General features: G+C 40.0%; 1 protein-coding gene across 3 annotated transcripts in view; it reads left to right on the forward strand.

Annotated features, from left to right (window-relative positions):
* LOC134348883 (organic cation/carnitine transporter 2-like) overlaps positions 1 to 24290 on the forward strand; it is a 66436-nt gene extending 42146 nt beyond the window's left edge. For all 3 annotated transcript variants that reach the window (XM_063052671.1, XM_063052672.1, XM_063052670.1), the window contains exons 6-10: positions 11461 to 11561; positions 15701 to 15915; positions 20940 to 21122; positions 22208 to 22343; positions 23708 to 24290. In XM_063052671.1, coding sequence (XP_062908741.1) covers positions 11461 to 11561; positions 15701 to 15915; positions 20940 to 21122; positions 22208 to 22343; positions 23708 to 23807 — 735 coding nt within the window. In that variant the 3' untranslated portion in view covers positions 23808 to 24290. The remainder of the gene's footprint in view (positions 1 to 11460; positions 11562 to 15700; positions 15916 to 20939; positions 21123 to 22207; positions 22344 to 23707) is intronic.
* Positions 24291 to 24735: the final 445 nt, after the last annotated feature.

The raw sequence follows: 24735 nt of genomic DNA on the forward strand, positions 1-24735 counted from the left end.
TTTACAAAGTCTCAAAATAAGTCCTTGAAAGGTCTACTAACATTACATTTGCCTTCCTCACCACAGAGCCAACCTGCAAATTAACCTTTAGGGAATATAGAACATAGAATAGTACAGCACAGTACAGGCCCTTCGGCCCACAATGTTGTGCCAACCCTCAAACCCTGCCTCCCATATAACCCCCCACTTTAAATTCCTCCATACGCCTGTCTAGTAGTCTCTTAAATTTGACTAGTGCATCTGCCTCTACCACTGACTCAGGCAGTACATTCCATGCACCAACCACTCTCTGAGTTAAAAAACCTTCCTCTGATATCCCCCTTGAACTTTCCACCCCTTACCTTAAAGGCATGTCCTCCTGTATTGAGTAATGGTGCCCTGGTGAAGAGGCGCTAGTTTTCCACTCTATCTATGCCTCTTAATATCTTGTATACCTCTATCATGTCTCCTCTCATTCTCCTTCTTTGCAAAAAGTAAAGCCCTAGTTCCCTCAATCTCTGATCATAATCCGTACACTCTAAACCAGGCAGCATCCTGGTATATCTACTCTGTACCCTTTCCAATGTTTCCACGTCTTTCCTATAGTGAGACGACCAGAACTGGACACAATACTCCAAGTGTGGCCTAACCAGAGTTTTATAGAGCTGCATCATTAACTCTCGACTCTTAAACTCTATCCCTCGACTTATGAAAGCCAACACTCCATAAGCTTTCTTAACTACCCCATCTACCTGTAAGGCAACTTTCAGGGATCTGTGGACATGTACCCCCAGATCCCTCTGCTCCTCCACACTACCAAGTATTCTGCCATTTACTTTGTACTCTGCCTTGGAGTTTGTCCTTCCAAAGTGTACCACCTCACACTTCTCCAAGTTGAACTCCATCTGCCACTTCTCAGCCCACTTCTGCGTCCTATCAATGTTTCTTTACAATTTTCGACAATCCTGTACACTATCTACAACACCACCAACCTTTGTGTCATCTGCAAACTTGCCAACCCACCATTCTACCCCCATATCCAGGTCATTAATAAAAAATCACAAAAATTATAGGTCCCAGAACCAATCCTTGTGGGACACCACTAATCACAACCCTCCAGTCTGAATGTACTCCCTCCACTATGACCCTCTGCATTCTGCAGGCAAGCCAATTCTGAATCCACCTGACCAAACTTCCCTGGATTCCATGCCTTCTGACTTTCTGAATAAGCCTACCGTGTGGAACCTTGTCAAATGCCTTACTAAAATCCACGTAGATCACATCCACTGCACTACCCTCATCTATATGCCTGGCCACCTCCTCAGAGAACTCTATCAGGCTTGTTAGACATGATCTGCCCTTCACAAAGCCATGCTGACTGTCCCTGATCAGACCATGATTCTCTAAATGCCCATAGATCCTATCTCTAAAAAACTTTTCCAACAGCTTTCCTAATCCTGAAATAGGATGCCCGAGTACACTTGCCCCTCTGTTATTTGTATTTTCTCTCCATATAAAAAATAGTCAACCTTTCATATCTCCTACCAAAGCGCATTACCATACACTTCCCAACACTGTCTTCCATCTGCCATTTCTTTGCCCACTCTGCTAATCTGTCTAAGTCCTTCTGTAGTCTTTCTTCCTTCCTCAAAACTACCTGCCCCTCCATCTATCTTCATATCATCTACAAACTTTGCAACAAAGCCATCAGTTCATTCACCCAAATCATTGACATATAATGTAAACAGAATTGGTCCCTACACGGACGACTATGGAACATCATAGTCATCGGCAGTCAACCAGAAAAGGCTCCCTTTATTCCCACTCCTTGCCTCCTACCAATCAGCCACTGCCTTATCCATATTAGAATCTTTCCTGTAATACCTTATTAAGCAGCATCATCTGTGGCACCTTGTCGAAGGCCTTCTCAAAATCCAAGTACTTCTCCCTTCAACCAGTTCTCCCTTGTCTACCATATTTGTTATTTCTTCAAATAATTCCAACAGATTTGTTAGGCAAAATTTTCCCTTGAGAAACCATGCTATTTTATCATGTGCCTCCAAATACCTTGAGACATCATCTTTATTAATCAACTGCAGCGTCTTCCCAACCATTGAGGTCAGACTAATTGACCTATAGTTTGTTTTCTTCTGCCTGTCTCCCTTCTTGAAGAGTGGAGTAACCTTTGTAGTTTTCCAGTCTTCTGGAACCATTCCAGAAACTGGAGAAAGATTCTTGAAAGATCGATACTAATGCCGTCACAATCTTTCCAGCCACCTCTTTTAGAACCCTGGGGTGTGCACCATCTGGTACAGGTGACTTATCTACCTTCAGACCTTTCAGTTTCCCAAGAATTTTCTCTCTAGCTGTGGTAACTTCAAACACTTCATGGCCTCTAACACCTGGAACTCCTACCATACTGCTAGTGACTTCTACAGTGAAGACTGACACAAAATACTTATTCTGTTTGTCCGCCATTTCATTCTTCCCCATTACTACCTCTCCAGCATCATTTTCCAGTGGTCCAATATCCACTCTCGCCTCTTTCACATTTCATGTATCTGAAGAAACTTTTGGTATCATCTTTAATACTATTGGCTGCCTTACTTTGGTATCCCATCTTTACCTTCTAAATTACTTCTTTAGTTGCCTTCTGTTGGATTTTAACAACTTCCTAATCCTCTAAGTTCCCACTGATCTTTGCTCTATTATATGCCCTCTCTTTGGCCTTTGTGTTGGATTTGACTTACCCTGTTAGTCACAGTGGGACATCTTTCCTTTACGGTGATCAATGATGCCCTCACCTGCATCTCCTCCATTTCCCACACTTCCGCCCTCACCCCATCCTCCCGCCACCACAACAGGGACAGAGTTCCCCTTGTCCTCACCTACCACCCCACCAGCCTCTGGATCCAGCACATTATCCTCCGCAGCTTCCGCCACCTTCCACAGGACCCCACAACTGAGCACATCTTTCCCTCTCCACCCCTCTCCGCTTTCCATAGGGATCGATCCCTCCGCGTCTTCTTTCCTTTAAAATATGTCTTCCTCTTTGGGGTGTATATATCCTGTGCTTTCTGAATTGCTTCCATAAATTCCAGCCGTTGCTGCTCTGATGTAAACACAAAATAATCTGCAGATGCTGTTGTCAAAGGAGCACTCACAATGCGCTGGAGGAACTCAGCAGGTCAGTCAGCATCAGTTGAAAAGATCAGTCCACGTTTCGGGCCAAAACCCTTCGTCAGGACTGAAGGAAGAACTTTGGGGAGGGTTTGAAGAATGCTGGTAGTTGAAAAAAACAGTAATTTGAAAGACAAGGGGGTGGGGGAGGGGAAGCAGGGAGGTGATTGGCAGGAGAACAATGCACGGTAGTAGAAGGAGGTGGAACTATGAGGGAGGTGATGTGAAATAGGGATAGAGGAAGGGAGGGGGAGGGAATTACCGGAAGTTGGAGAATTCTATGTTCATACCAAGGGGCTGGAGACTACCTAGACGGTATATGAGGTATTGCTCCTCCAACCTGAGTTTAGCCTCATCATGGCAGTAGAGGAGGCCATGTACGGACATATCTGAATGGGAATGGGAAGCAGAGTTGAAGTGGGTGGCTACCGGGAGATCCTGTCTGTTTTGGCGGACGGGGCAGAGGTGCTCGACGAAGCGGTCCCCCAATCTGCGTCGGGTTTCACCGATGTAGAGGAGGCCGCACCGGGAGCACCGGTTGCAATAGATGACCCCAACAGATTTGCAAGTGAAGTGTTGCCTCACCTGGAAGGACTGTTTGGGGCCCTGAATGGTGGCAAGAGAGGAGGTGTAGGGACAGGTGTTGCACTTACGCTTACAGGGATAAGCCGGGTGGGAGATCCGTGGGGATGGACATGCGGATAAGTGAGTCGCGGAGGGATTGATCCCTACGGAAAGCGGAGAGGGGTGGAGAGGGAAAGATGTGCTTAGTTGTGGGGTCCTGTGGAAGGTGGCGGAAGTTGCGGAGGATAATGTGCTGGATCCAGAGGCTGGTGGGGTGGTAGGTGAGGACAAGGGGAACTCTGTCCCTGTTGTGGTGGCGGGAGGATGGGGTGAGGGCGGAAGTGTGGGAAATGGAGGAGATGCGGGTGAGCGCATCATTGATCACCGTAGAAGGGAAACCACGATCCTTAAAGAAAGAGGACATTTGAGATGTCCTGGAACGGAAAGCCTCATCCTGGGAGCAGATGCGGCGGAGATGGAGGAACTGGGAATAGGGAATGGCACCTTCCTCTATCCCTATTTCACATCACCTCCCTCATAGTTCCGCCTCCTTCTACTACTACGCATTGTTCTCCTGCCAATCACCTCCCTGCTTCCCCTCCCCCACCCCTTTGTCTTTCAAATTACTGTTTTTTTCCAACTACCAGCATTCTTCAAACCCTCCACAAAGTTCTTCCTTCAGTCCTGACGGAGGGTTTCGGCCTGAAACGTCGACTAATCTTTTCAACTGATGCTGACTGACCTGCTGAGTTCCTCCAGCGCATTGTGAGTGCTGCTCTGATGTCATCCCTGCCAGTGTTCTTTTCCAATCAATTCTGGCCAACTCCTCTCTCATGCCTCTGTAATTCCCCTTACCCCACTACAATACTGATACATCTGACTTTAGTTTCTCTTTCTCAAATTTCAGGGTGAATTCGATCATATTATGATTACTTGCCTCCGAGGGTTCTTTTACTTTAAGCTCTCTAATCAATTCTGGTTCATTGCACAACACCCAATCCAGCATAGCTTATCCCCTAGTGGGCTCAACCACGAGCTGCTCAAAAACGACATCTCGCAGGCACTCTAGAAATTCCCCCTCCTAGAATCCAGCACCAACCTGATTTTCCCAATCTACCTGCACGTTGAAGTTCCCCATGACTATTGTAACATTGACCTTTTGCCATGTATTTTCTATCTCCCATTGTAATTTGTAGGCCACATCACGACTACTTTTTGGGGGTCTGTATACAACTCCCTTTAGCGTCTTTACCCTTGCAGTTCCTTATTTCTATCCACAATAATTCAACACCTTCTGACCCTATGTCAATATCACAGAAAGGATACCGAAAGAAAGTAATTTACCTAAAGTTGTAGAATTTGATATTAAATGCAAAAAGCTGCAATGCTCCCAGATGGAAGATAATATGCTGTTCCTCAAGCTCGTGTTGTGCCTCATTAAACAGTGCAGTAGATGGGTCAGAGTTGGAGTGGAGTAGAAGACTGAAGTGGTAGGTGATAGAAATTTCAAGAATGTGTGGTGTTGGATCATGACTATGACATTGAGATCGTATTGATGCCAGTTTGAGAAATTTGTATGTTAAACCAATACCTTGGATCTTGCTTTCACATGGGGCCTAGCGACCCTCCTCAAAATGATTCCGATTGGAACAGCACACAGAGAATATCCTCATACAGCACTGATGAGTTCCTCAAATAAGTCAGTTTATTCTGGCCTGTTACAGTGTACGTAACACCCTATACCATAAGATATAGAAGCAGAATTAGACCATTTGGCCCATCAAGTCTGTTTCACCACTTCTTCATGGCCGATCGTTTTTTCTCGCAGCACCATTCTCCTGTCTTATCCCTTCATGTCTTAACTAATCAGGAAACTATAAACCTGTGCCTTAAATACATCCAATGGCGTGGCCTTCACAGTGGCCTGTAGCAACAAATCCCACAGATTCCCCATTCTCTGGCCAATGAAATTCCTCCTCATCTCTGTTCTAAAAGGACACCTCTCTATTCTGAGGTTGTGCCCTCTAGTCTTAGACTCCCCCTCCATAGGAAACATCCTCTCCATATCCACTCATCATTCAATGAGGTCACCCTTCATTCTTCTGAATTCCAGTGAGTGGAGGCCCAGAGCCATCAAGTGCTCCTCACATGACAAGCCTTTCAATCCCAGAATTGTTTTTGTGAACCTCCTTTGAACTCTCTCCAATGTCAGCACATCCTTTCTTAGACATAGGGAGCACTTTGAGTGAGAGCTCAAAGGTAGTCCAATGATTTTAAAATGTTCCAGAAATTTATAGTATTGATGTTACAATAGTACCATGTGGATTTCACTATTTCTTCTGTAACCTGACTCTCATTTTAGTATGTGATTTTTGTTTTATCTCTGCAAGGGTTGTCTCCTTTGCAGACAGCAACTGTCCCCATTCTCCAAGCAAATGGGACCTCTGATTTGCAGTCCTTCTGTTCAAAAAAGTAAAAAATTTGAAGTAAAATTTATTATCAGCATACATACTTGTCTCCACATACATCTCTGAGATTCTTTTCCCTGCAGGCATACTTAGCAGATCTATAGAACAGTAACTATAAACAGGATCTATAGAACAGTAACTATAAACTATGAACAGCAATCTGTGCAAATGTAAATATAAATAGATAGAGACAAATAACGAGAACATGAAATAACAAGATACAGAGTCCTTAAAGTGAGACCATCAGTTGTGGGAACAACAGAAATAGAATGAGTGCAGCTATTCCCTTCTGATCAAGATCCTGGATAGTTGTGGGGTAGTGACTGTTCTTAAACCTGGTGGTGTGAGTCCTGAGGCACTTGTACCTGATGGCGCTTCTACCTCATGGCAGCAGCGAGAAAAGAGAATGGCCTGGGTGATGAGAACCTTTGATGTATTAACTCTGCCTGTCTAACGATCAGTTTTCCTGTAATTAGTCTTATCTCACAATTTCCATTTCTATAACTTCGCTCCTGCTCTCTCTGTCCCGTATCTAAACCAGTTCCTGATCTAAGTACCACCCTGTTTCTACTAGGTGCCCTTTAAGACCCCACCAATATTAGATTTTTCTCCCATCATCTCCTAATATAATGGTTCAGTGGTTATATTTAATATTATATAATATATACAGTATACAACCTGAAATTCTTGTTCTTCATAGACAACCACAAAAACAGAAGATAACCCTAAAGAATGAATAACAGAAAAATGTTAGATCCCCAATGCCCCACTCCCCCTCCCACACACAAGCGGCAGTAAAGCATTAACCCTCCCCCTCCCCTTCCCCCACTTATTCAGCAGGAAGCATCAGCATCCACCGCCCACCACCCACCAAGCAAGGGATATCAAAGCCCCAAAAGCCACAAATGGTCTGTGGTAAAGCAAAAATCTATTATTCTCCCGACAATTCGACATGCCACAGGCTTTCTCTCTCACCAACAAGGGACAAAGAGTGAGAAAGAGAGCCTTTGGCATGTCGAATTGGCATGACACTTAAGTAGGCCATATTACCATCTTTCTCAATTTTTTTTATAATATCTAGATGTTCCTTCTTCACCAGTAAATTACAATTTGTTGCTCTGTTTATTTTACTGATAACATTAAATTGCAATCAGAATTGGAATCGGAACAGGAAAGAATGTAATTTGCAAACTCCCTTACTCAGGATAACATTTGCAACAAAGTGTTAACAGCTTTCAGAATCAACATGACCGCTTAGATTTATAATTTCTTAAAGAGACACTACATCCCACTTTACAAACACCTGTCTAGGAAGAGAAAGTAGGATTATTTCAAATTTCTTTCCACCACAGATTTATCAAAATCAACAGTTTTAGTGTGTTAATCTCTCTTTTATGAACACACACACACACACACACACACACACACACACACACACCAGAAAATAAGACATTGCCAAAGATGGAACAGGAAATGTAGCTTAAAACACAATCATACACACTTCAAATCAAAATTTGATTTGAATTGGGTCACTTGTCCAATAGTCCCATGTTCCAGCTTCCATTTTATATAACTTATTTAAGTAATTAAACTCCTTTTTCATCTCTCTTTCTTGCATTTATGAGTCAGGTGAGATGACCTCATCCACTCTCTTTCCAATTCTTCTGTAAAATTAAGTTCTCTTTTCTCTGCTGCAGTCATTTCTTGTCTTTATTTAACTTGTCACATACTCAGGGCTCATAACTCTTCTTACTCACCCTCCCATCCAATGCAAATTATTCTTTTGGAAATACTTTGTGTCTCACAAACCCTGCAACTATACCAGTTGGCCTGAGGGTAATGCTCTGCATCCAGGAATAATCCAAAAAAAAAATCATGTTGTTTTGTTCACCAGTTTATCTGAGCAAATTCAAAGAAGTCACCCAGATTCAGGGGGAGCCAGCGAGGTGGATTCAGAATTGGCTTGGTGATAGGAAGCAGAGGGTGATGGCTGAAGGTCAATCCTCTGCCTAGAGACCCATAAGTGGGGTGTCCCAGAGGGTAGTGTTCGGACCTCTGTAATTCATTATTTATGTAAATAACATGGCATGATTAACAAGTTTGATGAAGATACCAAATTCAAGTTTCTTGTTGATAGTGAAGCAGTTTATAATTAATAGCAGGGTTCTTGATCAGTTATGGAAATGCACCATACCATTTTCTGACGGGTACTATCAGGCAGGAGATACAGAAGCAGGAAGTCCCACACCAACAGGTTCAAAAACAGCTACTTCCCTTCAACCATTTGTTTTTTGAACCAACCTTTACAATCCAAATCACTGCCTCATTATAGCATGACAAATTTACACTACAATGAGATTCTTTTGTTCTAATTCTATTGTACCTTGTATATTTTATATTTATGTTTACCTTGTGAATACTGTATCGATACAGCTACTACCCTAGACACTGCTGCAGATAGGCAGCAATGCATGTATGTACTTGTGCACATGACAATAAACTCAATTTGAACTCAACTTGAATATTACCTGACATATTTTCTATTTTCTATATCAATGAGACCATACCATAATGCTTATATTTGATGACAATATTGCATTCTGCAAGAATCAGCTAGAATAGCTGTAAACCAGGTGAGAATTGCATCCATATTTCACCCAAATATTCCACAAAGGTTTTTCTAGGACTTTGCCTCTGTCCATCGTCATTATTCCTCTTATGTTAGAGGGCATGGACCAGAAGTGGTAATCTCTAAGTCAGGAGATTCCAGCTTCAGGTCCTTTGCTGTGACTTAGGTACATCTGATTTCACCATGTTATGTGGCCATTACTGACATCATCCTGATCCCAGTATAATAGTTCAGATCACATACTGCATGCATTTTAAATCTAAGCTCTTAATAATTCTTGCATAACTCATTTTATTTGTCTTCTTTGCTTGATTTGACTATCAAAACATGGAAGAACCATCAGAAACCCCCAAATCCCCCAACATCCCCGATGATTCTGTGATCTCAGTCTCTGAGGCTGAGCATCTTTCGGGAGGGTGAACCCATGGAAAGTATCTGGCCCAGATGGGGTACCTGGCTAGATACTAAACACCTGTGCTGATCAATGGCTGGAGTGTTCACTTACATCTTTAACCCCTCGCTTTGGCAGTCTGAGGTACCCACCTGCTTCAAGCAGGCTTCAGTTATACCAAGGCCTAAGAAGAATACGGTAGCTTGCCTCAATGACTATTATCCAGTGATTAAGTGTTTCAGGAGGTTGGTGATGAAACATATCAAGTGACTTGGATCTGCTCAATCCTGCAACATCTGGACAGAAAAGATGCTCTTTATGACTAGAACTAGGCAGTCAATACAATCATCCCTCAAAACTAATCAATATGCTTCAAGAGCTTGGCCCCATACCTCCTCGTACAATTAGATATTCGATTTCCTCACTTGCAGGACACAGTCAGTTCAGATTGGCAGCAGCATTGCCTCCACAATCTCTATCATCACAGGTGCACGACAAGGTTGGGTGCTTAGCTCCCTGCTCTACTCACTTACGATTGTGTGGCTAAGCACAGGACTAGTGCTGTATTCTAGTTTGCTGATGACACCACTGTCATCAGCTGAATCAAAGGTGCTGATGTATCAGCATATAGGAGGGAGACTGAAAATCTGGCAGAGTGGTGCCATAACAACAACCACTTACTCAATGTCAGCAAGACCAAGGAGCAAGTTATTGATTTCAGGAGGAAGAAACCAAAGATCCATGAGCCAGTCCACATTGGGGAATCAGAGGTGGAGAGGGTCATCAACTTTAAATTCCTTGGTGTTATCATTTCAGAGGATCTGTCCTGGGCCCAGCACGTACGTGCAATTACAAAGAAATCTTGCCCCTACTTCCTTAAGAGTTTTAGAAGATTCGGCGTGACATCTAAAACTTTGACAGACTTCTATAGATGTGTGGTGGAGAGTATACTGACTGGCTGTATCACTGTCTGGTATGGAAACACCAATGCCCTTGAATGGAAAGCCCTACAAAATGTAGTTGATATGGCCCAGTCCATCACAGGTAAAGCCCTCTCCATCATTGAGCATATCTGCACAAAATGTTGTCACAGGAAAGCAACATCCATTGTCAGGGACAGACACCACCCAGATAATGTTCTCTTCTCCCCACTACCATTAGGAAGAAGGTACAGCAGCCTCAGGAATCACACCATCAGGCTCAGGAACAGTTATTAATCTTCAACCATCAGCGTCTTGAACCAAAAGAGATAACTTCATTCAATTTCACTTGCCCCATCCCTGAAATGGGGTTTCAATCTATGGACTCACTTTCAAGCACTCTTCACCTCAGGTTTTGAATATATATTGCTTCTCTATTATTATTATCATTTCTTCTTTCTTTTTTTATTTGCAGTTTATTGTCACTTGCACATGGGTCATACGCCCAGCTAGTGCAGACTTTCATTGATCCTAATATGGTAATTGGATTTATTGAGTATGCCCACAAGAAAATGAATCTAAGGGTTTTATATGGTAACATATATGTACTTAGATAATTTGGAAGTTAGAATATGATTACATTAAGTTTGTTACCTTGAAGTGCTTAATCTCCCTCTAACCTGTTATGGCAGTTTTCTGAACTAAATAGGGATAAGGAGAGATGAGATGAGGTTTCAAGAACAATCTTCATTGTGGATTGTGTCAGCAGTCTGAACTATGTCCTGGCACACTGTCAATAAACCGGAAATTTTACAGCACTTATTCTGAGAACCACTGTTGGAATCCAAGTTTAGTGTGCAAATCAATGAATAAACAAATTGGCTATTTACACAACTTTAAAGCTTCAAAATAAAGTTCAGTTCAAATCAGGATAGATGCTTAAAGTGCAATCATATTATTAGCTGTAATTGGGTGTTCTGCAACTAAATAATTCTAAGCTGCAAGTGAATCCACAGTGTCATGAAAGGTAACAGAATGTGATAATGGTTTAAATCACACTGTACAAGTCACTTGTAATTCAGGGCTTATGCTGAGGGCAGAATCTGGAACAACTCAGAACAGATTTTGAATATAAATGAACCATGAGAGAGTTACGCCACCTGCAAAATTTTGAAATCCATGGTATTCTGCAAAAAAAATGATGATTATTGTTTTGGGAAATGGGAACAAGTCACTCATGTATGGAAAACTGATTACAATTTCTACCATTTCATGATTGGTACAATCTCCAAACAATTAACATTAAGACTGAATCCCATTTTATTTCAGCTTGAAGAAATGAAGGTTAAAAGTGTGATATCTCATACAATTATTCACTTGGTGAAAACAAGTAATATCCGAGCCATCACGATTATAAACTTTCTTGTATGGTGAGTATTCAAGTCAAGAATCATTTCCAAATTTTGATCAAATAAATTGGGACATATCTACAGTATCTTATATATGAAAAGTGTGGCATTTAAAGCTTAGTTCATTCTTTTGAAGTGTGATTGTTCATCCTAAAAAGTACTGCTTTATGTGCAAGAACCATGCATAATTTGGTCCTGAAACCTCTTCAGAATATTCAAGCATGTTTTACTTAGCTATTTACTTGTTTGTGGGACAGTAAATTAATTGTTTCCATTGCCACTTAAAGACAAGTCTGTCCCTTTTGCTTTCCCTCTTCCCTCCCTTCTCTCTCATGCAACTGGAATTGTAAGTAAATTCCAGGGAAAGAGAGAGAGGGGGAAGGGGAGAGAGAGAAAGGGAGAGGAAGAGGGGGAGGGGAGAGAGAGAGAGAGAGAGAGAGAGAGAGAGATTTACATATGTCTTAAGAGAGTGTGACTAAGATGTGGTTAAAGTGTTGAGGCCATATTACCCTCAAGTGACAGAAAGCTCTCCAAACAAAATTTCAATGGGAGAAAGTACTTGGGAGTACTTGGCACAAAGGTTGTGTTTGCAATACCAAAAAAAAGCTTAGTGAACCCTTAAGACTGGCTAAGGTAAGATTTTTATCCGTATTACATTCTTCTCACACCTGCATCACGAGCAAAACTACTCACAACAAACTTCATAATTTACCCTCTTCAGTTCCTGCCATGGTCTCAACATGTGGAACACAAGGACATGTGTGTGCATATTCTAGCCCCTTGAACATTTTATGCCATTAATTGAGATCATTAAATCCTACATGCTGGTTTTGTCTCAAGTATCTTCTCAAAATTCTAGGGTATGGAGCAGGTCCATAGAAACATAGAAAACCTACAGCACAATACAGGTCTTTCAGCCCACAAAGCTGTGCCGAACATATCCTTACCTTAGAACTACCTAGGCTTACCCATAGCCCTCTATTTTTCTAAGCTCTATGTACCTATCCAGGAGTCTCTTAAAAGGCCCTATCGTTTCCGCCTCCATCACCGCCGCTGGTAGCCCATTCCACACACTCACCACTCTCTGAATAAAAAACTTACCCCTGACATCTCCTCTGTACCTACTTCCAAGCACCTTAAAACTATGCCCTCTCGTGCTAGCCATTTCCACCCTGGGAAAAAGCCTCTGACTATCCACACGATCAATGCCTCTGATCATCTTGTACACCATGAAATTTATTCACCCTCAAATTTACCACTTTCTCCAGTATTTTTGCTTTAACCTAGTTCGCCTAGTTCCTCATTCTTGTAAGATCCTTGTTTTTGAAATAAATCTGGTGCGTTCTGCATGTCTTCTTCTATGCAGACCAATGCAAAGTTATGATATAATTTCTATGCCAGTTCTTTCTTTCCTATGATAAATTCTCTTGTCACTGTTTGCAAGTTGCCCATATTGGCCCTCACTGGTCTCTTACTTTTTACATCAATAAAGCTCTTCTGTTTTATGTTTCTTGCCAGTTTAGTATCATACTCAGTCTTGCTTTTCTTTATCAATTTTTGCCCTTCCTGAGTTCTAAAGTGTCCCGATCCTCAGGCCTATTGCTATTTCTCAGAGTTTTAAAAGTCTCTTACTTTTAGTTTATACGATTTCTAATTTCTCTTGTCAGCCATAAATGGATCACTTTTCTGTTACAGGTTTTGTGCCTTAAAGGAATATATTTCCTTTGAAAGTAATGCACTATTAATTTAAATGCTGGCTATTGCCTGTACATCATCATACCTTTCAATATGTGTAGCAAACTCTCCTCGGATATTTTTCACGATTGTTCATATCTAAGATCCTTGTTTTGACCTAAGGTACATCATTTTCATAGTCTGTGTAAAAGTCTGTCATATTATGGTTACTTTTGTACAAAGGTTCCTAAAACACAAGGTGTGATCACACAGAACAAAATCAGAATCAGATTAAATTTCACTGGCATATGTTGTGAAATTTGTTAACTTAGCGGCAGCAGTACAATACAATAAATGACAATATAGAAAATAAACAAATAAATAAACCAATTACAGTAAGTATATATATATGTATATTAAACAGTTAAATTAAAAATAGTGCAAAAACAGGGGAAAAAAGTTAAGTACTGTTCAAGGGTTCAATGTCCATTTAGGAATCAGATGGATGAGGGGAAGAAGCTGTTTCTGAATCACTGAGTGTGTGCCTTCAGGCTTCTGTATCTCCTTCCTGATGGTAGTAATGAGAAGAGAGCATGTCCAGGGTGAAGTTGGTCCTTAATAATGGACTGCTCCTTGAAGACATCTTGGATGCTACAGAGGCTATTACCAATGACAACTTTCTGAAGCTTCCCTAAATAGTTCTATCTAGAAAATTATCTTGTATGCATTTCAAGTTTTCAAGTTCATTATTACAGGAACCTTGATAGGATAGCATCAGTGCACTACAAGGCAAGATCACATGTTAGCTCTTCAGATTCTAGATATTGACACATACTGGGATAAAGGGCATAAAACTGCTAACCTTAGAATCACTGGGGAGCCTGCCATTAAAGTAGTGAACAGGAATGTAAGAAGCTAACTTTGGATTGAGTTAGGACTGTATGAAGAACGTAACAACAGCTCTCTAAACCTAGAGATGTTAACTTTTTGATCTTGGAAATATGCTCACATAATTGCCACGGAAGCTCATCTGCTATCTTATTTTGGGCATTTTACAGACAAGGAGTTCCAGAAAGGCAAACCACTCTACACGGTATTCTTATACAGAGTTCTGTGATACAACACAAAGAAGATGAGCTTCACTGTGTGGGAGAAGGATGTGATGTCTTCTCTCTGTCATGTATTCATTATATGTGTTGTACAAACTACTCTGCCTCTACACACAGTGCAAAACAGATAGTTGGGACAGTCAGTACATGTCTAATTCAGGCAGGGATGCTAACATCTATAGTAAAATTGTCAAGGTTCAAAGCTGCTTTACATAATGCTCCACTATTAGATGAAGTATTCTCAGTTGGATGTCAACAATTTTCCATTTTCCAAGCTATTAGAACTGGTGATGTAGTTTGCAAGGGCACAAGAATATGCCTCTTGCTGGCATCTTTTCTGATGTCCCATGGCATGGGAGTGGTATGAAGGATCCAGAAATTGTGGGTTAAATGCTGTCTCAATGGCTTTGAGGCCATATCTTGATGGTTTGGAAGCTTTCCAAAAAAAATGCAGGCAATGAATAGAATTTCTAAACCAGAGTTTAGATGGGTGATCCCAGTATCCTCCAGAGCATGCTTGACTATCTTTAAAGGAATTCCTTTTGAATTCTAGCAAGAAACAAACCATTTTGTTAATTTTGAAGCTTTTGTTTTAACTCCATCTCTTCAGGTGCATTCCTTACTTTTAATAATAATTCATGGAGACGTGTTAGGGTTTCAGCCAATTATTTTTAAGTTGATTATGCATTTACTCTAAATAATTGGTACTCACTGGTTGAGTCTCATAAGAATGGGTGCATTGTTCACCAATCACTTAACTGAAAACTCATCATTATGTCTGTTTTAATTAACATTACGAGAAAACTTACCCAATAAAACAATTTTATCAATCTCAGTCTTGAAAGCTCAAAGTGCCAGCCTTTTGGTGGAGAAATTATAGAGTTCTATTCACTTTCGATGGAAAACATATTTCCTGATTTCCATTTATATGACATGGCATTCATTCTACGATTATGTCAACTTGCTCTTCATTTTGCCGTCAGAGAAATAGTTTAATTTGCCCTATCAAATTCATTTAACCTTTGATCTACTCAACTACCCCCTTTCCTCCACATATTCCAACCACCTCAAGCAATAGTTCATAAATATTCCAATTCTTCTAGGAATAAAAACCAACATCTGTCTGTATTATTACTCTTTGCTGCACTCTTGCAGCATTAAATGATGTTTGTCTTGTCTTCCGAGTCTTTCCCCCCTAAAATATGTGTTCCCTCTTGTCTCTACTTTGGTATTAACAGAGCACTAAGACTGGGTCTGTATACTGGTGTACTGAAGCACAAGCAAGGTAGGGAAATGCTCTAGAAACTCAAAAATTGAAAGGGGAGGGAGAAATAAGTTTTGGAAAAGGTTTTACATGAGTGTACCATTTTGTTACAGGATGATCCTATCAATTGAATACTATGGTCTATCTTTGAACACACCAAATCTCAATGGTGATGCCTATTTGAACTGCTTCTTCTCTGCTGCCATTGAAGTTCCAGCCTACACAGTAACTTGGCTTCTTCTCCAGAGATTTACCCGCAAATTCTGCCTTTCAGGCGCACTTTTTCTTGGAGGCGGTGTTCTTCTTTTCATCCATCTTGTACCATCAGGTAAATTTTTCGAATACTATTTATCATTTCAATGAACATGAATTCATGTAATATTTTGTGGTAAGTTTAAATTTGCAACTGTGTGATAAGGTAATGGTTTTATAACCATAAATTTTGAAGACTGTTTTCTACATTCTGTTCATTTATATCTTCATATATCATAGAGAGAATAATGAATACGGAAGGGGGTTGTGAGAATTGGAAGCAAGATTTGCCTGAAAATTAGTCTGGATCACTTGAATTGTTGTCTCCAAATCTATTAAATAGCATACTGAGAGTGGTACAAATGCCTTATGCTTTCTGTACTCGTAAGAACTGCATCCTGCATCCCATACAACAGTTTTCCATTTGCAAGGAGCATGGAGGAATGCTTCAAGACATTTTATAGTTTAAAACAGAGCACATATTAAGAAAGGGAGAGTGGAGGAATGAGCAAATTAATACTAAAATCAAAATAACTGTTGAGGAGACTTTGAAAGAGAATTTGAAAAACAAGATTCTTTCGGAGGAAATTCAAGAGCATAGGGTCTGAGCAGATGAAGGTTTGTGTGAGCGCTGGTGCATCAAGGTAAATGTGGCTGGATTGAAAATTTAAAAAAAAATTCTGGTGAGAGTGATGATCAGATTAGGTAGATTTAAAGATGATTATGAGCATTTAAAATATAATATATTGGAGAATTTTTTTTGGCATCCAATAGTCTTGCGAGACCATGGATCTGCGCCTGGAAAGTCCTCACTCTCCAGGGCGCAGGCTTGGGCAAGGTTGTATGGAAGACCGGCAGTTGCCCATACTGCAAGTCTCCCCTCTCCATGGCACCAATGTTGTCCAAGGGAAGGGCAAAGGCCGATACAGCTTGGCACCAGTGTCGTTGCAGAGTACTGTGTGGTCAAGTGCCTTGCTCAAGGACAAAACACGCTTCCTTGGCTGGGGCTCGAACTCATGACCTTCAGATCGCAAGACCAATGCCTTAAACACTTGACCACGTGCCCACAATTGGAGAATATGAAAGCAACATTGACCATCAAGGATCATCAAGACTACACGGCGAGCATAAATCGGTAGCAGAATTGGGCACGAGTTAAGCTTCTTGGAAGTGTATGATAGCGATAAGCATAAGGAATACCATGAGGGCTTAGCATACTGTGAGTAAGCAATTAAAGGTGAAAGAAAGTGGTGCTGATGATCAAAGTGGAATGGACTTAATTTATTTTCTATTGAACTAAAAGGGGGGGGGCAAGACTATGAACTATCTAGTTCAATATGATAGGAACCATGGGAAGGGAAGTATCGGAAGCAAGGAAATGGGGAGAGGCAAGAACAATGGACTAAGTGGTTTTATTACTGCGCTGGATGGAACATAACAAACTGGATATTAGAAAACCAGTTTTAGGGCTGGGAATAGATGAGGGGTTGGGAGACGTTTGTTCAAAAGATTATTCAAGACATTATCAGCATTTGTCTGAAATTAGTATGATATCACTAATGGCAACATACAAATACTTGGGAAGGACTTCTTTATATGGAAGTGGGGAAGGGAGAAAAATTAAAATCATCACAGGAGATGCAATGTCTGTTCTTAGACAGAGGGGGACAAAATACCATTTTCTACAGAACTGGATGGAAGTGTTAGGGAGGGATGATGGGATCAAACAGATGGAAATCTGAGTCATGGACATTAATAATACAATCACAGAATTCACTGATTATTCCTTTAATTAGTTGTATTCTTGGTGAAGTTGATTTTTAACTAGAATATAGAGATTGAAGCATGAGTTCAAGTTCAAATCTATTGTTGTCAGAGGTATATTGTATATACATAGAAGTTAAATAGCATAGAAATTACATTTTGCAGCTGCTGAACAATATATTACAAGATAAGCCAGGCCTAAGTTAATGAAAACTGAAATTAATATATACATTATGCATAATTTCTGGATACAATTTGGAAAGCACAGGATATATACATCCCAAAGAGGAAGAAGTATTCTACTGGAAAGATGACACAATCATGGCTAACAAGAGAAGTCAAAGTGAACATAAAGGCCAAAGTGAGGGCATATAATACAGCAAAGATTAGTGGGAAGTTAGAGGATTGCAAAGTTTTTCAAGACCAACAGAAGGCAACTAAAATAGACATTAAGAAGGAAAAGATGGAATATGAAAGTAAGCTAGCCAATAATATTAAAGAGGATACCTAAAGTTTCTTCAGATTCATAAACTGTAAAAGAGAGGTGAGAGTGGATATTGGACTGCTGGAAAATTATGCTGGAGAGGTAGTAATGGAGGACAACAAAATAGCGGATAACCTGATTGAGTAGTTTGCATCAGTCTTCATTGTGGAAGATACTAGCGGCATGGTGGAAGTTCTAGGTGTCAGGGACACAAAGTGTGTGAAGTTACCATAACTAGAGAGAAGGTTTGTGGGAAACTGGAAGGTTTGATGTTAGATAAATTACCTGGACCAGATTGTGTACACCCTAGAGTTCAGAAAGAGGTAGCAGAAGAGATCATGGGGGCATTAATAATGATCTTTCAAGAATCTCTAGATTCTGGAATGGTTCCGGAAGACTGGGAAGTTACAAAGGTCACTCCACGCTTCAAGAAGGGAGAGAATCAGAAGAAAGGAACTACAGGCCAGTTAGTCCAAGCTCAGTGGTTGTGAAGATGTTGGAGTTGATTTTTAAGTATGTGGTTTCGGGATACTTGGAGGCATATGATAAAATAGACTTTAGTTAGCATGGTTTCCTCAAGGGAAAATCTTGCCTGATGAATCTGTTGGAATTCTTTAAGGAAATAATAAGCAGAATGAACAAAGGAGTATTGATTGATGTGTACTTGGATGTTGTATACTTGGATTTTCAGAATGCCTTTGAAAAGGTGCCACATGTGGGGTTGCTTAACAAGCTATAAGCCTTCGGTATTACAGGAAAGATTCTAGAATGAACAAAGTGGCGGCTGATTGTCAGGAGGCAAAGAGTGGGAATAAAAGGAGCCTTTTCTGATTGGCTGTTGGCGGCTATGGTGTTCCACAGGGGTCTGTGTTGGGGCCGATTCTTTTTACATTATATGTCAATGTTTTGGATGATGAAATTGATAGTTTTGTTGCAAAGTTTTCAGATTATATGAAGGTAGGTAGTTTTGACGAAGTAAAAAGGCCACAGAAGGACTTTGACAAATTAGGAGAATGGGCAAAGAAATGGTAGATGGAATACAGTTTTGGGAAATGTATAGTCATATGCTTTGGTAGAGGAAATGAAAGGGTTAACTATTTTCTAAGTGGAGAGGAAATACAAAATTCTGAGGTGCAAGTGGACTTGGGAGTCCTTGTGCAGGATTCACTAAAGGTTAATTTACAGGTGGAGTCTGTGGTGAGGAAGGCAAATACAATGTTAGCATTCCTTTCTAGAGGACTCGAAAATATAAAAGGAAAGATGTTAAATCCTTGTAAAGCACTGGTGAGACCTCATGGAGTATTGTGAGCAGGTTTGGGCTCCTTATCTTCGAACGGATTGGTGAAACTGGAGAGGGTTCAAAGGAGGTTCACAAAAATGATTCTAGGATTAAATGGCTTGACATATGAAGAGCATCTGAAGGCTCTGGTCCTGTATTCACTGGAATTCAGAAGAATGAAGAGTGACCTCCTTGAAACCTATTGAATGGTGAAAGGCCTTGATAGACTGGATATGGAGAGGATACTTCCTTTGGTAGTATAGTCTAGAACCAAAGGACACAGCCACAGAATAGAGGGGCATCATTTGAGTACTGAGATGAAGAGGAATTCCTTTAGCCAGAGGATAGTGGATCTATGGAGTTCTTTGCCACAGGTAGCTGTGCAGACCAAATCTTTATGTATTTTTAAGGCAGAGGTTGATAGATTATTGATTGGTCAGGGCATGAAGGGATATGGGGAGAAAGCAGGAGATTGGGGCTGAGAGGAAAATTGGATCAGCCATGATGAAATGGCAGAGCAGTCTCAATGGGCCAAATTCTGCTCCTATATCTTATGATTGTATGTTCTTATAATTCATACCTGCAAAATCAACACAACTACATTACTGCACATTTGAGAAAGAAGGAAAACTATATAGTTTGGGAAAGCTGGGGATGTTGAGATAAGAATTTCAGATGAAGTGATATGAGAGTTATGTATTCTGTTTGTTCCAAAGGCTCAAGTGCCAGTGCATCTGTGTGGGGACCTCCATGTGTGACATAGAGATAATTCTATGTATATAAGAACACACCGAGTTTTACAGGGGATAGTCATCTGACCAGCGTAAATGATACGCTTTTCTTTAGTGTTTTATTTAACTCATTTATAGTAGTGACGTAACTATAGGGTGATTTTCTGGTTAAATATCTGGCAAATCTTATTTGGAGGTCATATTGGACATTATAGGATATGCTCTTGGGATTTTCTGTTCAATAAAACAAAAGAACAGGCTTTTTGTCAGTAATTTTACAATGCACTCTCAGCATAATTAGAATTGGAATTGGATTATTATTGTCACATGTACCGACGTCTCACATGCTGTTCATATAGATTAATTCCTAACACAGCAGTAAAAGGTAAAACAATAACAGAGTGCTGGAATGAAGTGTAACAGCTACAGAGAAAGTACAGCGAAAGTAAGCAATGTCATAATGGGATAGATTGTGAGGTCAAGGGTCAATCTCATCGAACCATTCAATAGTCTTATTACAGTGGGTAGAAGTTGTCTTTGAGCATGGCAGTACATGCTTTGATACTTTTGTATCTTCTGCCCAATGGGAGAGTGGAGAAGAAATACAGTATGTCCAGATGGGTGGGGTCTTTGATTATACTTACTGCTTTACTGAGGTAACAAGTAGTATAGACAGAGTCCCTGGAGGAGAGCCTGGTTTCCATGATGTGCTGAGCTGTGCCCATAGTTTTCTGCAGTGCTTGCTCAGATAAAAACAATGAATACCTGTTGATTATAGAAGCTAATTCTTGTGGATCAATGTATTTTCCAACAAGTTTAACCCTACCTATGTTTTTTTCTAGACCTTTCAGTACTTACCACAACACTTGTTATGGTTGGAAAATTTGTTATTACTTCTTCCTTCTCAATGGTTTATGTCTATACTGCCGAGCTCTACCCAACTGTGGTAAGAAACATGGGTGTTGGAGTGAGCACAATGGCCTCCAGGACAGGCAGTATCATCTCACCATACTTTGTTTATCTTGGTAAGATACTGGGATTAAAATTTCACTATTTATTTGGAAACTTCCAGGTTTAGTCTATAAACTTGGTACTGGCATTCTTTAACATGGCATATACATGCAGTGGTGACTTTATTAGGTATCTCCTATACTTTTCTGTTAGCTTGAACCAGTCTGGTCATTCTCTTCTGACTTCTCTCATTAACAAGGAGTTTTCTCCCGTAGAACTGCTACTCATTGGGCGTTTTTGTTTCTTGCACTATTCCCCTTGAACTCCAGAGACTGTTGTGCATGAAAATCCTGGGAAATAAGCCAATTCTGAGATATTTGAACTACCCTATCTGGCAGCAACAATCATTCCATGGTCAAAGTCAAACAGTCAAAGCACAAGGCCCCGACTCTATCCTCTAGACCCCCTCCCCCTTTCTTTCTCCCTCGGCTTCCTGTCCCATGATCCTCTCATATCCCTTTTGTCAATCAACTTTCCAGCTGTTAGCTCCATCCCTCTCCCTCCTGTCTTCTCCTATCATTTTGGATCTCCCCCTTCCCCTCCCACTTCCAATCTCTTACTATCTCTTCTTTCAGTTAGTCCTGACGAAGGGTCTTGGCCCGAAATGTCGACTGTACCTCTTCCTATAGATGCTGCGTTCCACCAGCATCTTTTGTGTGTGTTGCCCCGACACCAGCCAGCCTAGCTCTTTCTGGGTCTTTGATGCACGCAAGCCTCCAAAACATGATAAGGTTGTGGTCTTCTTGGAGATTATTTATTTTAATTTATTCATTTTTTTCAGCTCTGGACATTCCTAGCAAAGTCAATATTTATGCCTACTGCTAATTGCTTTTGAGCAAGTATGATGTACTATCATCTTGAACTGCAGTCCTTCTGATAAAGCTAATTTCATAGTGTTGATGGGGAGTTGCAGGGTTTAGATTTAAGGTCCTGCAAGTGTGAGTCAAGACGATATATTTCAAATCAGAAAGATATGGAGAGAAGCTTGCGGTAGGTGATGTTCCCAACCCCTGAACCCTTTATCATTCATGGTGATGAAGTTGTGAGTCGAAATGTACTACTAACAAAATAACAAATTTTTTGGCATATATTTTCACAGGTGCTTATAATGAACTTCTGCCCTTCATGTTAATGGGAAGTTTAACAATCCTGTCAGCAGTTCTAGTCTTGTTTCTGCCTGAAACAATCAATAAACCCCTTCTGGAAACCATTGACCAGATGCAGACTATCAAGTGGTAAATACATAATTGATTTTCTAGTTATTCTCATGTTTTTCTCTCCCTAGGAACCACTATTTACCTATTATTTTAAGGTAACTCAAGATATTTTATGTGGCCAAAAAGGAAGGCTTTTTCGGACATATTCTGCCATTAAAACTTCAATAGATATGTAATTTAAGAATCCTATGGAACATACAGCACAGAAACAGGACATACCATCAATATAATCCATGCTAGTTAATGCACTTAATGAATTGCTTCAACTTCCAACTACTTTATTTTAGTCTTTCAGGCATTTTTATATTTTCCTTTCTCTAGTATATTTCCCCTTTGAAGGGAACTAAGCTATTTCTTTGTGGCAGTGAATGAAGAATTCTAACTAAATGGAAAGTAAAAGCTGCAGATGCTGGAAGCTTACAATCAAATTGCTGAAAATGCTCAGCAAGTCAGGCAGCACATGTGGAAAGGAAAATCGATTAACATTTTATGTTGAAGACTATTTACCAAAATTGGAAATGTGAGGCAACAAGTTACTTTTAATGTGCGGGGAGGCTGGTTATGGAATTCATTGGTTAAAGGGAAAGCCTCTGATAGGGCAAAGCCAGATCCATAATCTACAGAATGCTTCCACTAGTTCTTCTCACATTTACTGTTTTTTTTTGTCAAATTCATCCACCCATTCCTATTCAGAACCTCTTAATGTCCATTGCTAACCTTCTTGTAATTCATGTTTTGTGTCATCTGTATTTCTGGAAATTCTATCTTTCACACCCAAGTCCAACATATTAAAAAAGATATAGCCCTGGTACTGAGCCCACTCTACCATATCCTTTGGTGCAATAAATAGAGATTCACTATAACAGTACACTCTCTGTTACTTAACCAGTTTTCTATCCATTAGTCCTCTAATTTTTCTGTCATGATGACAAGCCTTTAATGTTGCATCTCATTAAATAGAGTACATTTTTGGAGTCCATTTGGATTACATCATCTATGCTTCCTTCGTTGATATTTTGCATTATTTCATCAAAAAACTCTGTCACTTCAATATAATCCTCATTAAGGAAATTTATGATAGCTTTCCCTAATCATCTTCCCTAAACCATTGCTAATGCTAGAAATGTTTTTTATTTCCAACATTTTCCCACTGCTGAGATCCAAGAAGACTGGCCTGCAGTTGCTATTGGTTTATTCTTATATACCTTCTAAAATATAGTTTAAACAAAAGAACGGACAAAATTTAGGGTTAAGGTTAGAGATCTTCAATCTCTTAAATAAGAACAAACAGATTTTCAACTATTAGGGTAACAGTGAAACATGTCAGGAAACCTTTGTTAATATTTACTGTAATGGTGGTGTTCTCATCCTTTTGTCTTCAGCATCAAATGTAGAAGTCATTGCACCAATCAAGACAGTTCGGATAAAAATGAAACGGCTGAAAAATGTGATGGTCATTATGAAGCAAAAGATTTGACCTAGCTCTTGCCAGGATTCCACAACATTGAGAAACTGGACACATCTTCATTATTGGGGCTACAGTGTACAACATTATCGAAGTCAAAGTATGTTTAGTGATACAACTATAGTACTCAGGGACCATTGTAAAAGCTAGAGTGAGAAGGAAGTTGCATTTATTCATTTTAGAAAGCAAACTTTCTCTATTTACACAGCTCCTGAACACATTAAAATTTAGCCTTCTAATATATCATCTTCTGTTTATCCAGGGATAGATTTTCACCTTTGACAGGATCCAATTTTGTTTTTTTTATAGATCAAGACAAAACCTTATATTGAGTTTGATGTTGGGTATGATCAAACGTTCTGGACTGTGTCTCAACAGCTTTTTTTAAATAGATGACTGTAAGTTACAGAATCCAAACAGTGCATTCATTTCAGCTGTTGCTTTCAACTATTTCTTTTATTCCTTTCCTCCACAGATGTAATATTAAAACTAAGATTTGAAAGGAGTGATAATGGTATGGTGGTATCTTGATTAATTTATTGGATTAGTATCCAGATGACTGGCTGGTTGATTTTAAGGTATCATTTTGAACTCCTTAACAGGAGTGGAAAGTTTATTTTCTTCTTAAACATGGACAAAAAAAGCTGAACTACAGAGGCAAGGTAAAAGTGCCAACCCTTAAAATCACCAACATTTGACTGAGTAAGAAATAAAAGTGCTCTGGTAAAACTAAAGTCAATGGACATCAAGGGTAAACATTCCTTTGGCGTCAAAACTTAAAGTTAATCTATTATCAAAGTACATACCCTATATAATATTAACTTATTTATAGAGCACTTTTCATGCAAATGATGTAGTTCAAAGTGCTTTATAATGGGATAAAGAGTAAAAATGAAAACAAAAGACAAAAGATGTTAGTTAAAAGCAAGATTAAGTAAATAGGTT

The sequence above is a fragment of the Mobula hypostoma genome, chromosome 7 (genome assembly GCF_963921235.1).
Source record: "Mobula hypostoma chromosome 7, sMobHyp1.1, whole genome shotgun sequence".
Taxonomy (NCBI): domain Eukaryota; kingdom Metazoa; phylum Chordata; class Chondrichthyes; order Myliobatiformes; family Myliobatidae; genus Mobula; species Mobula hypostoma.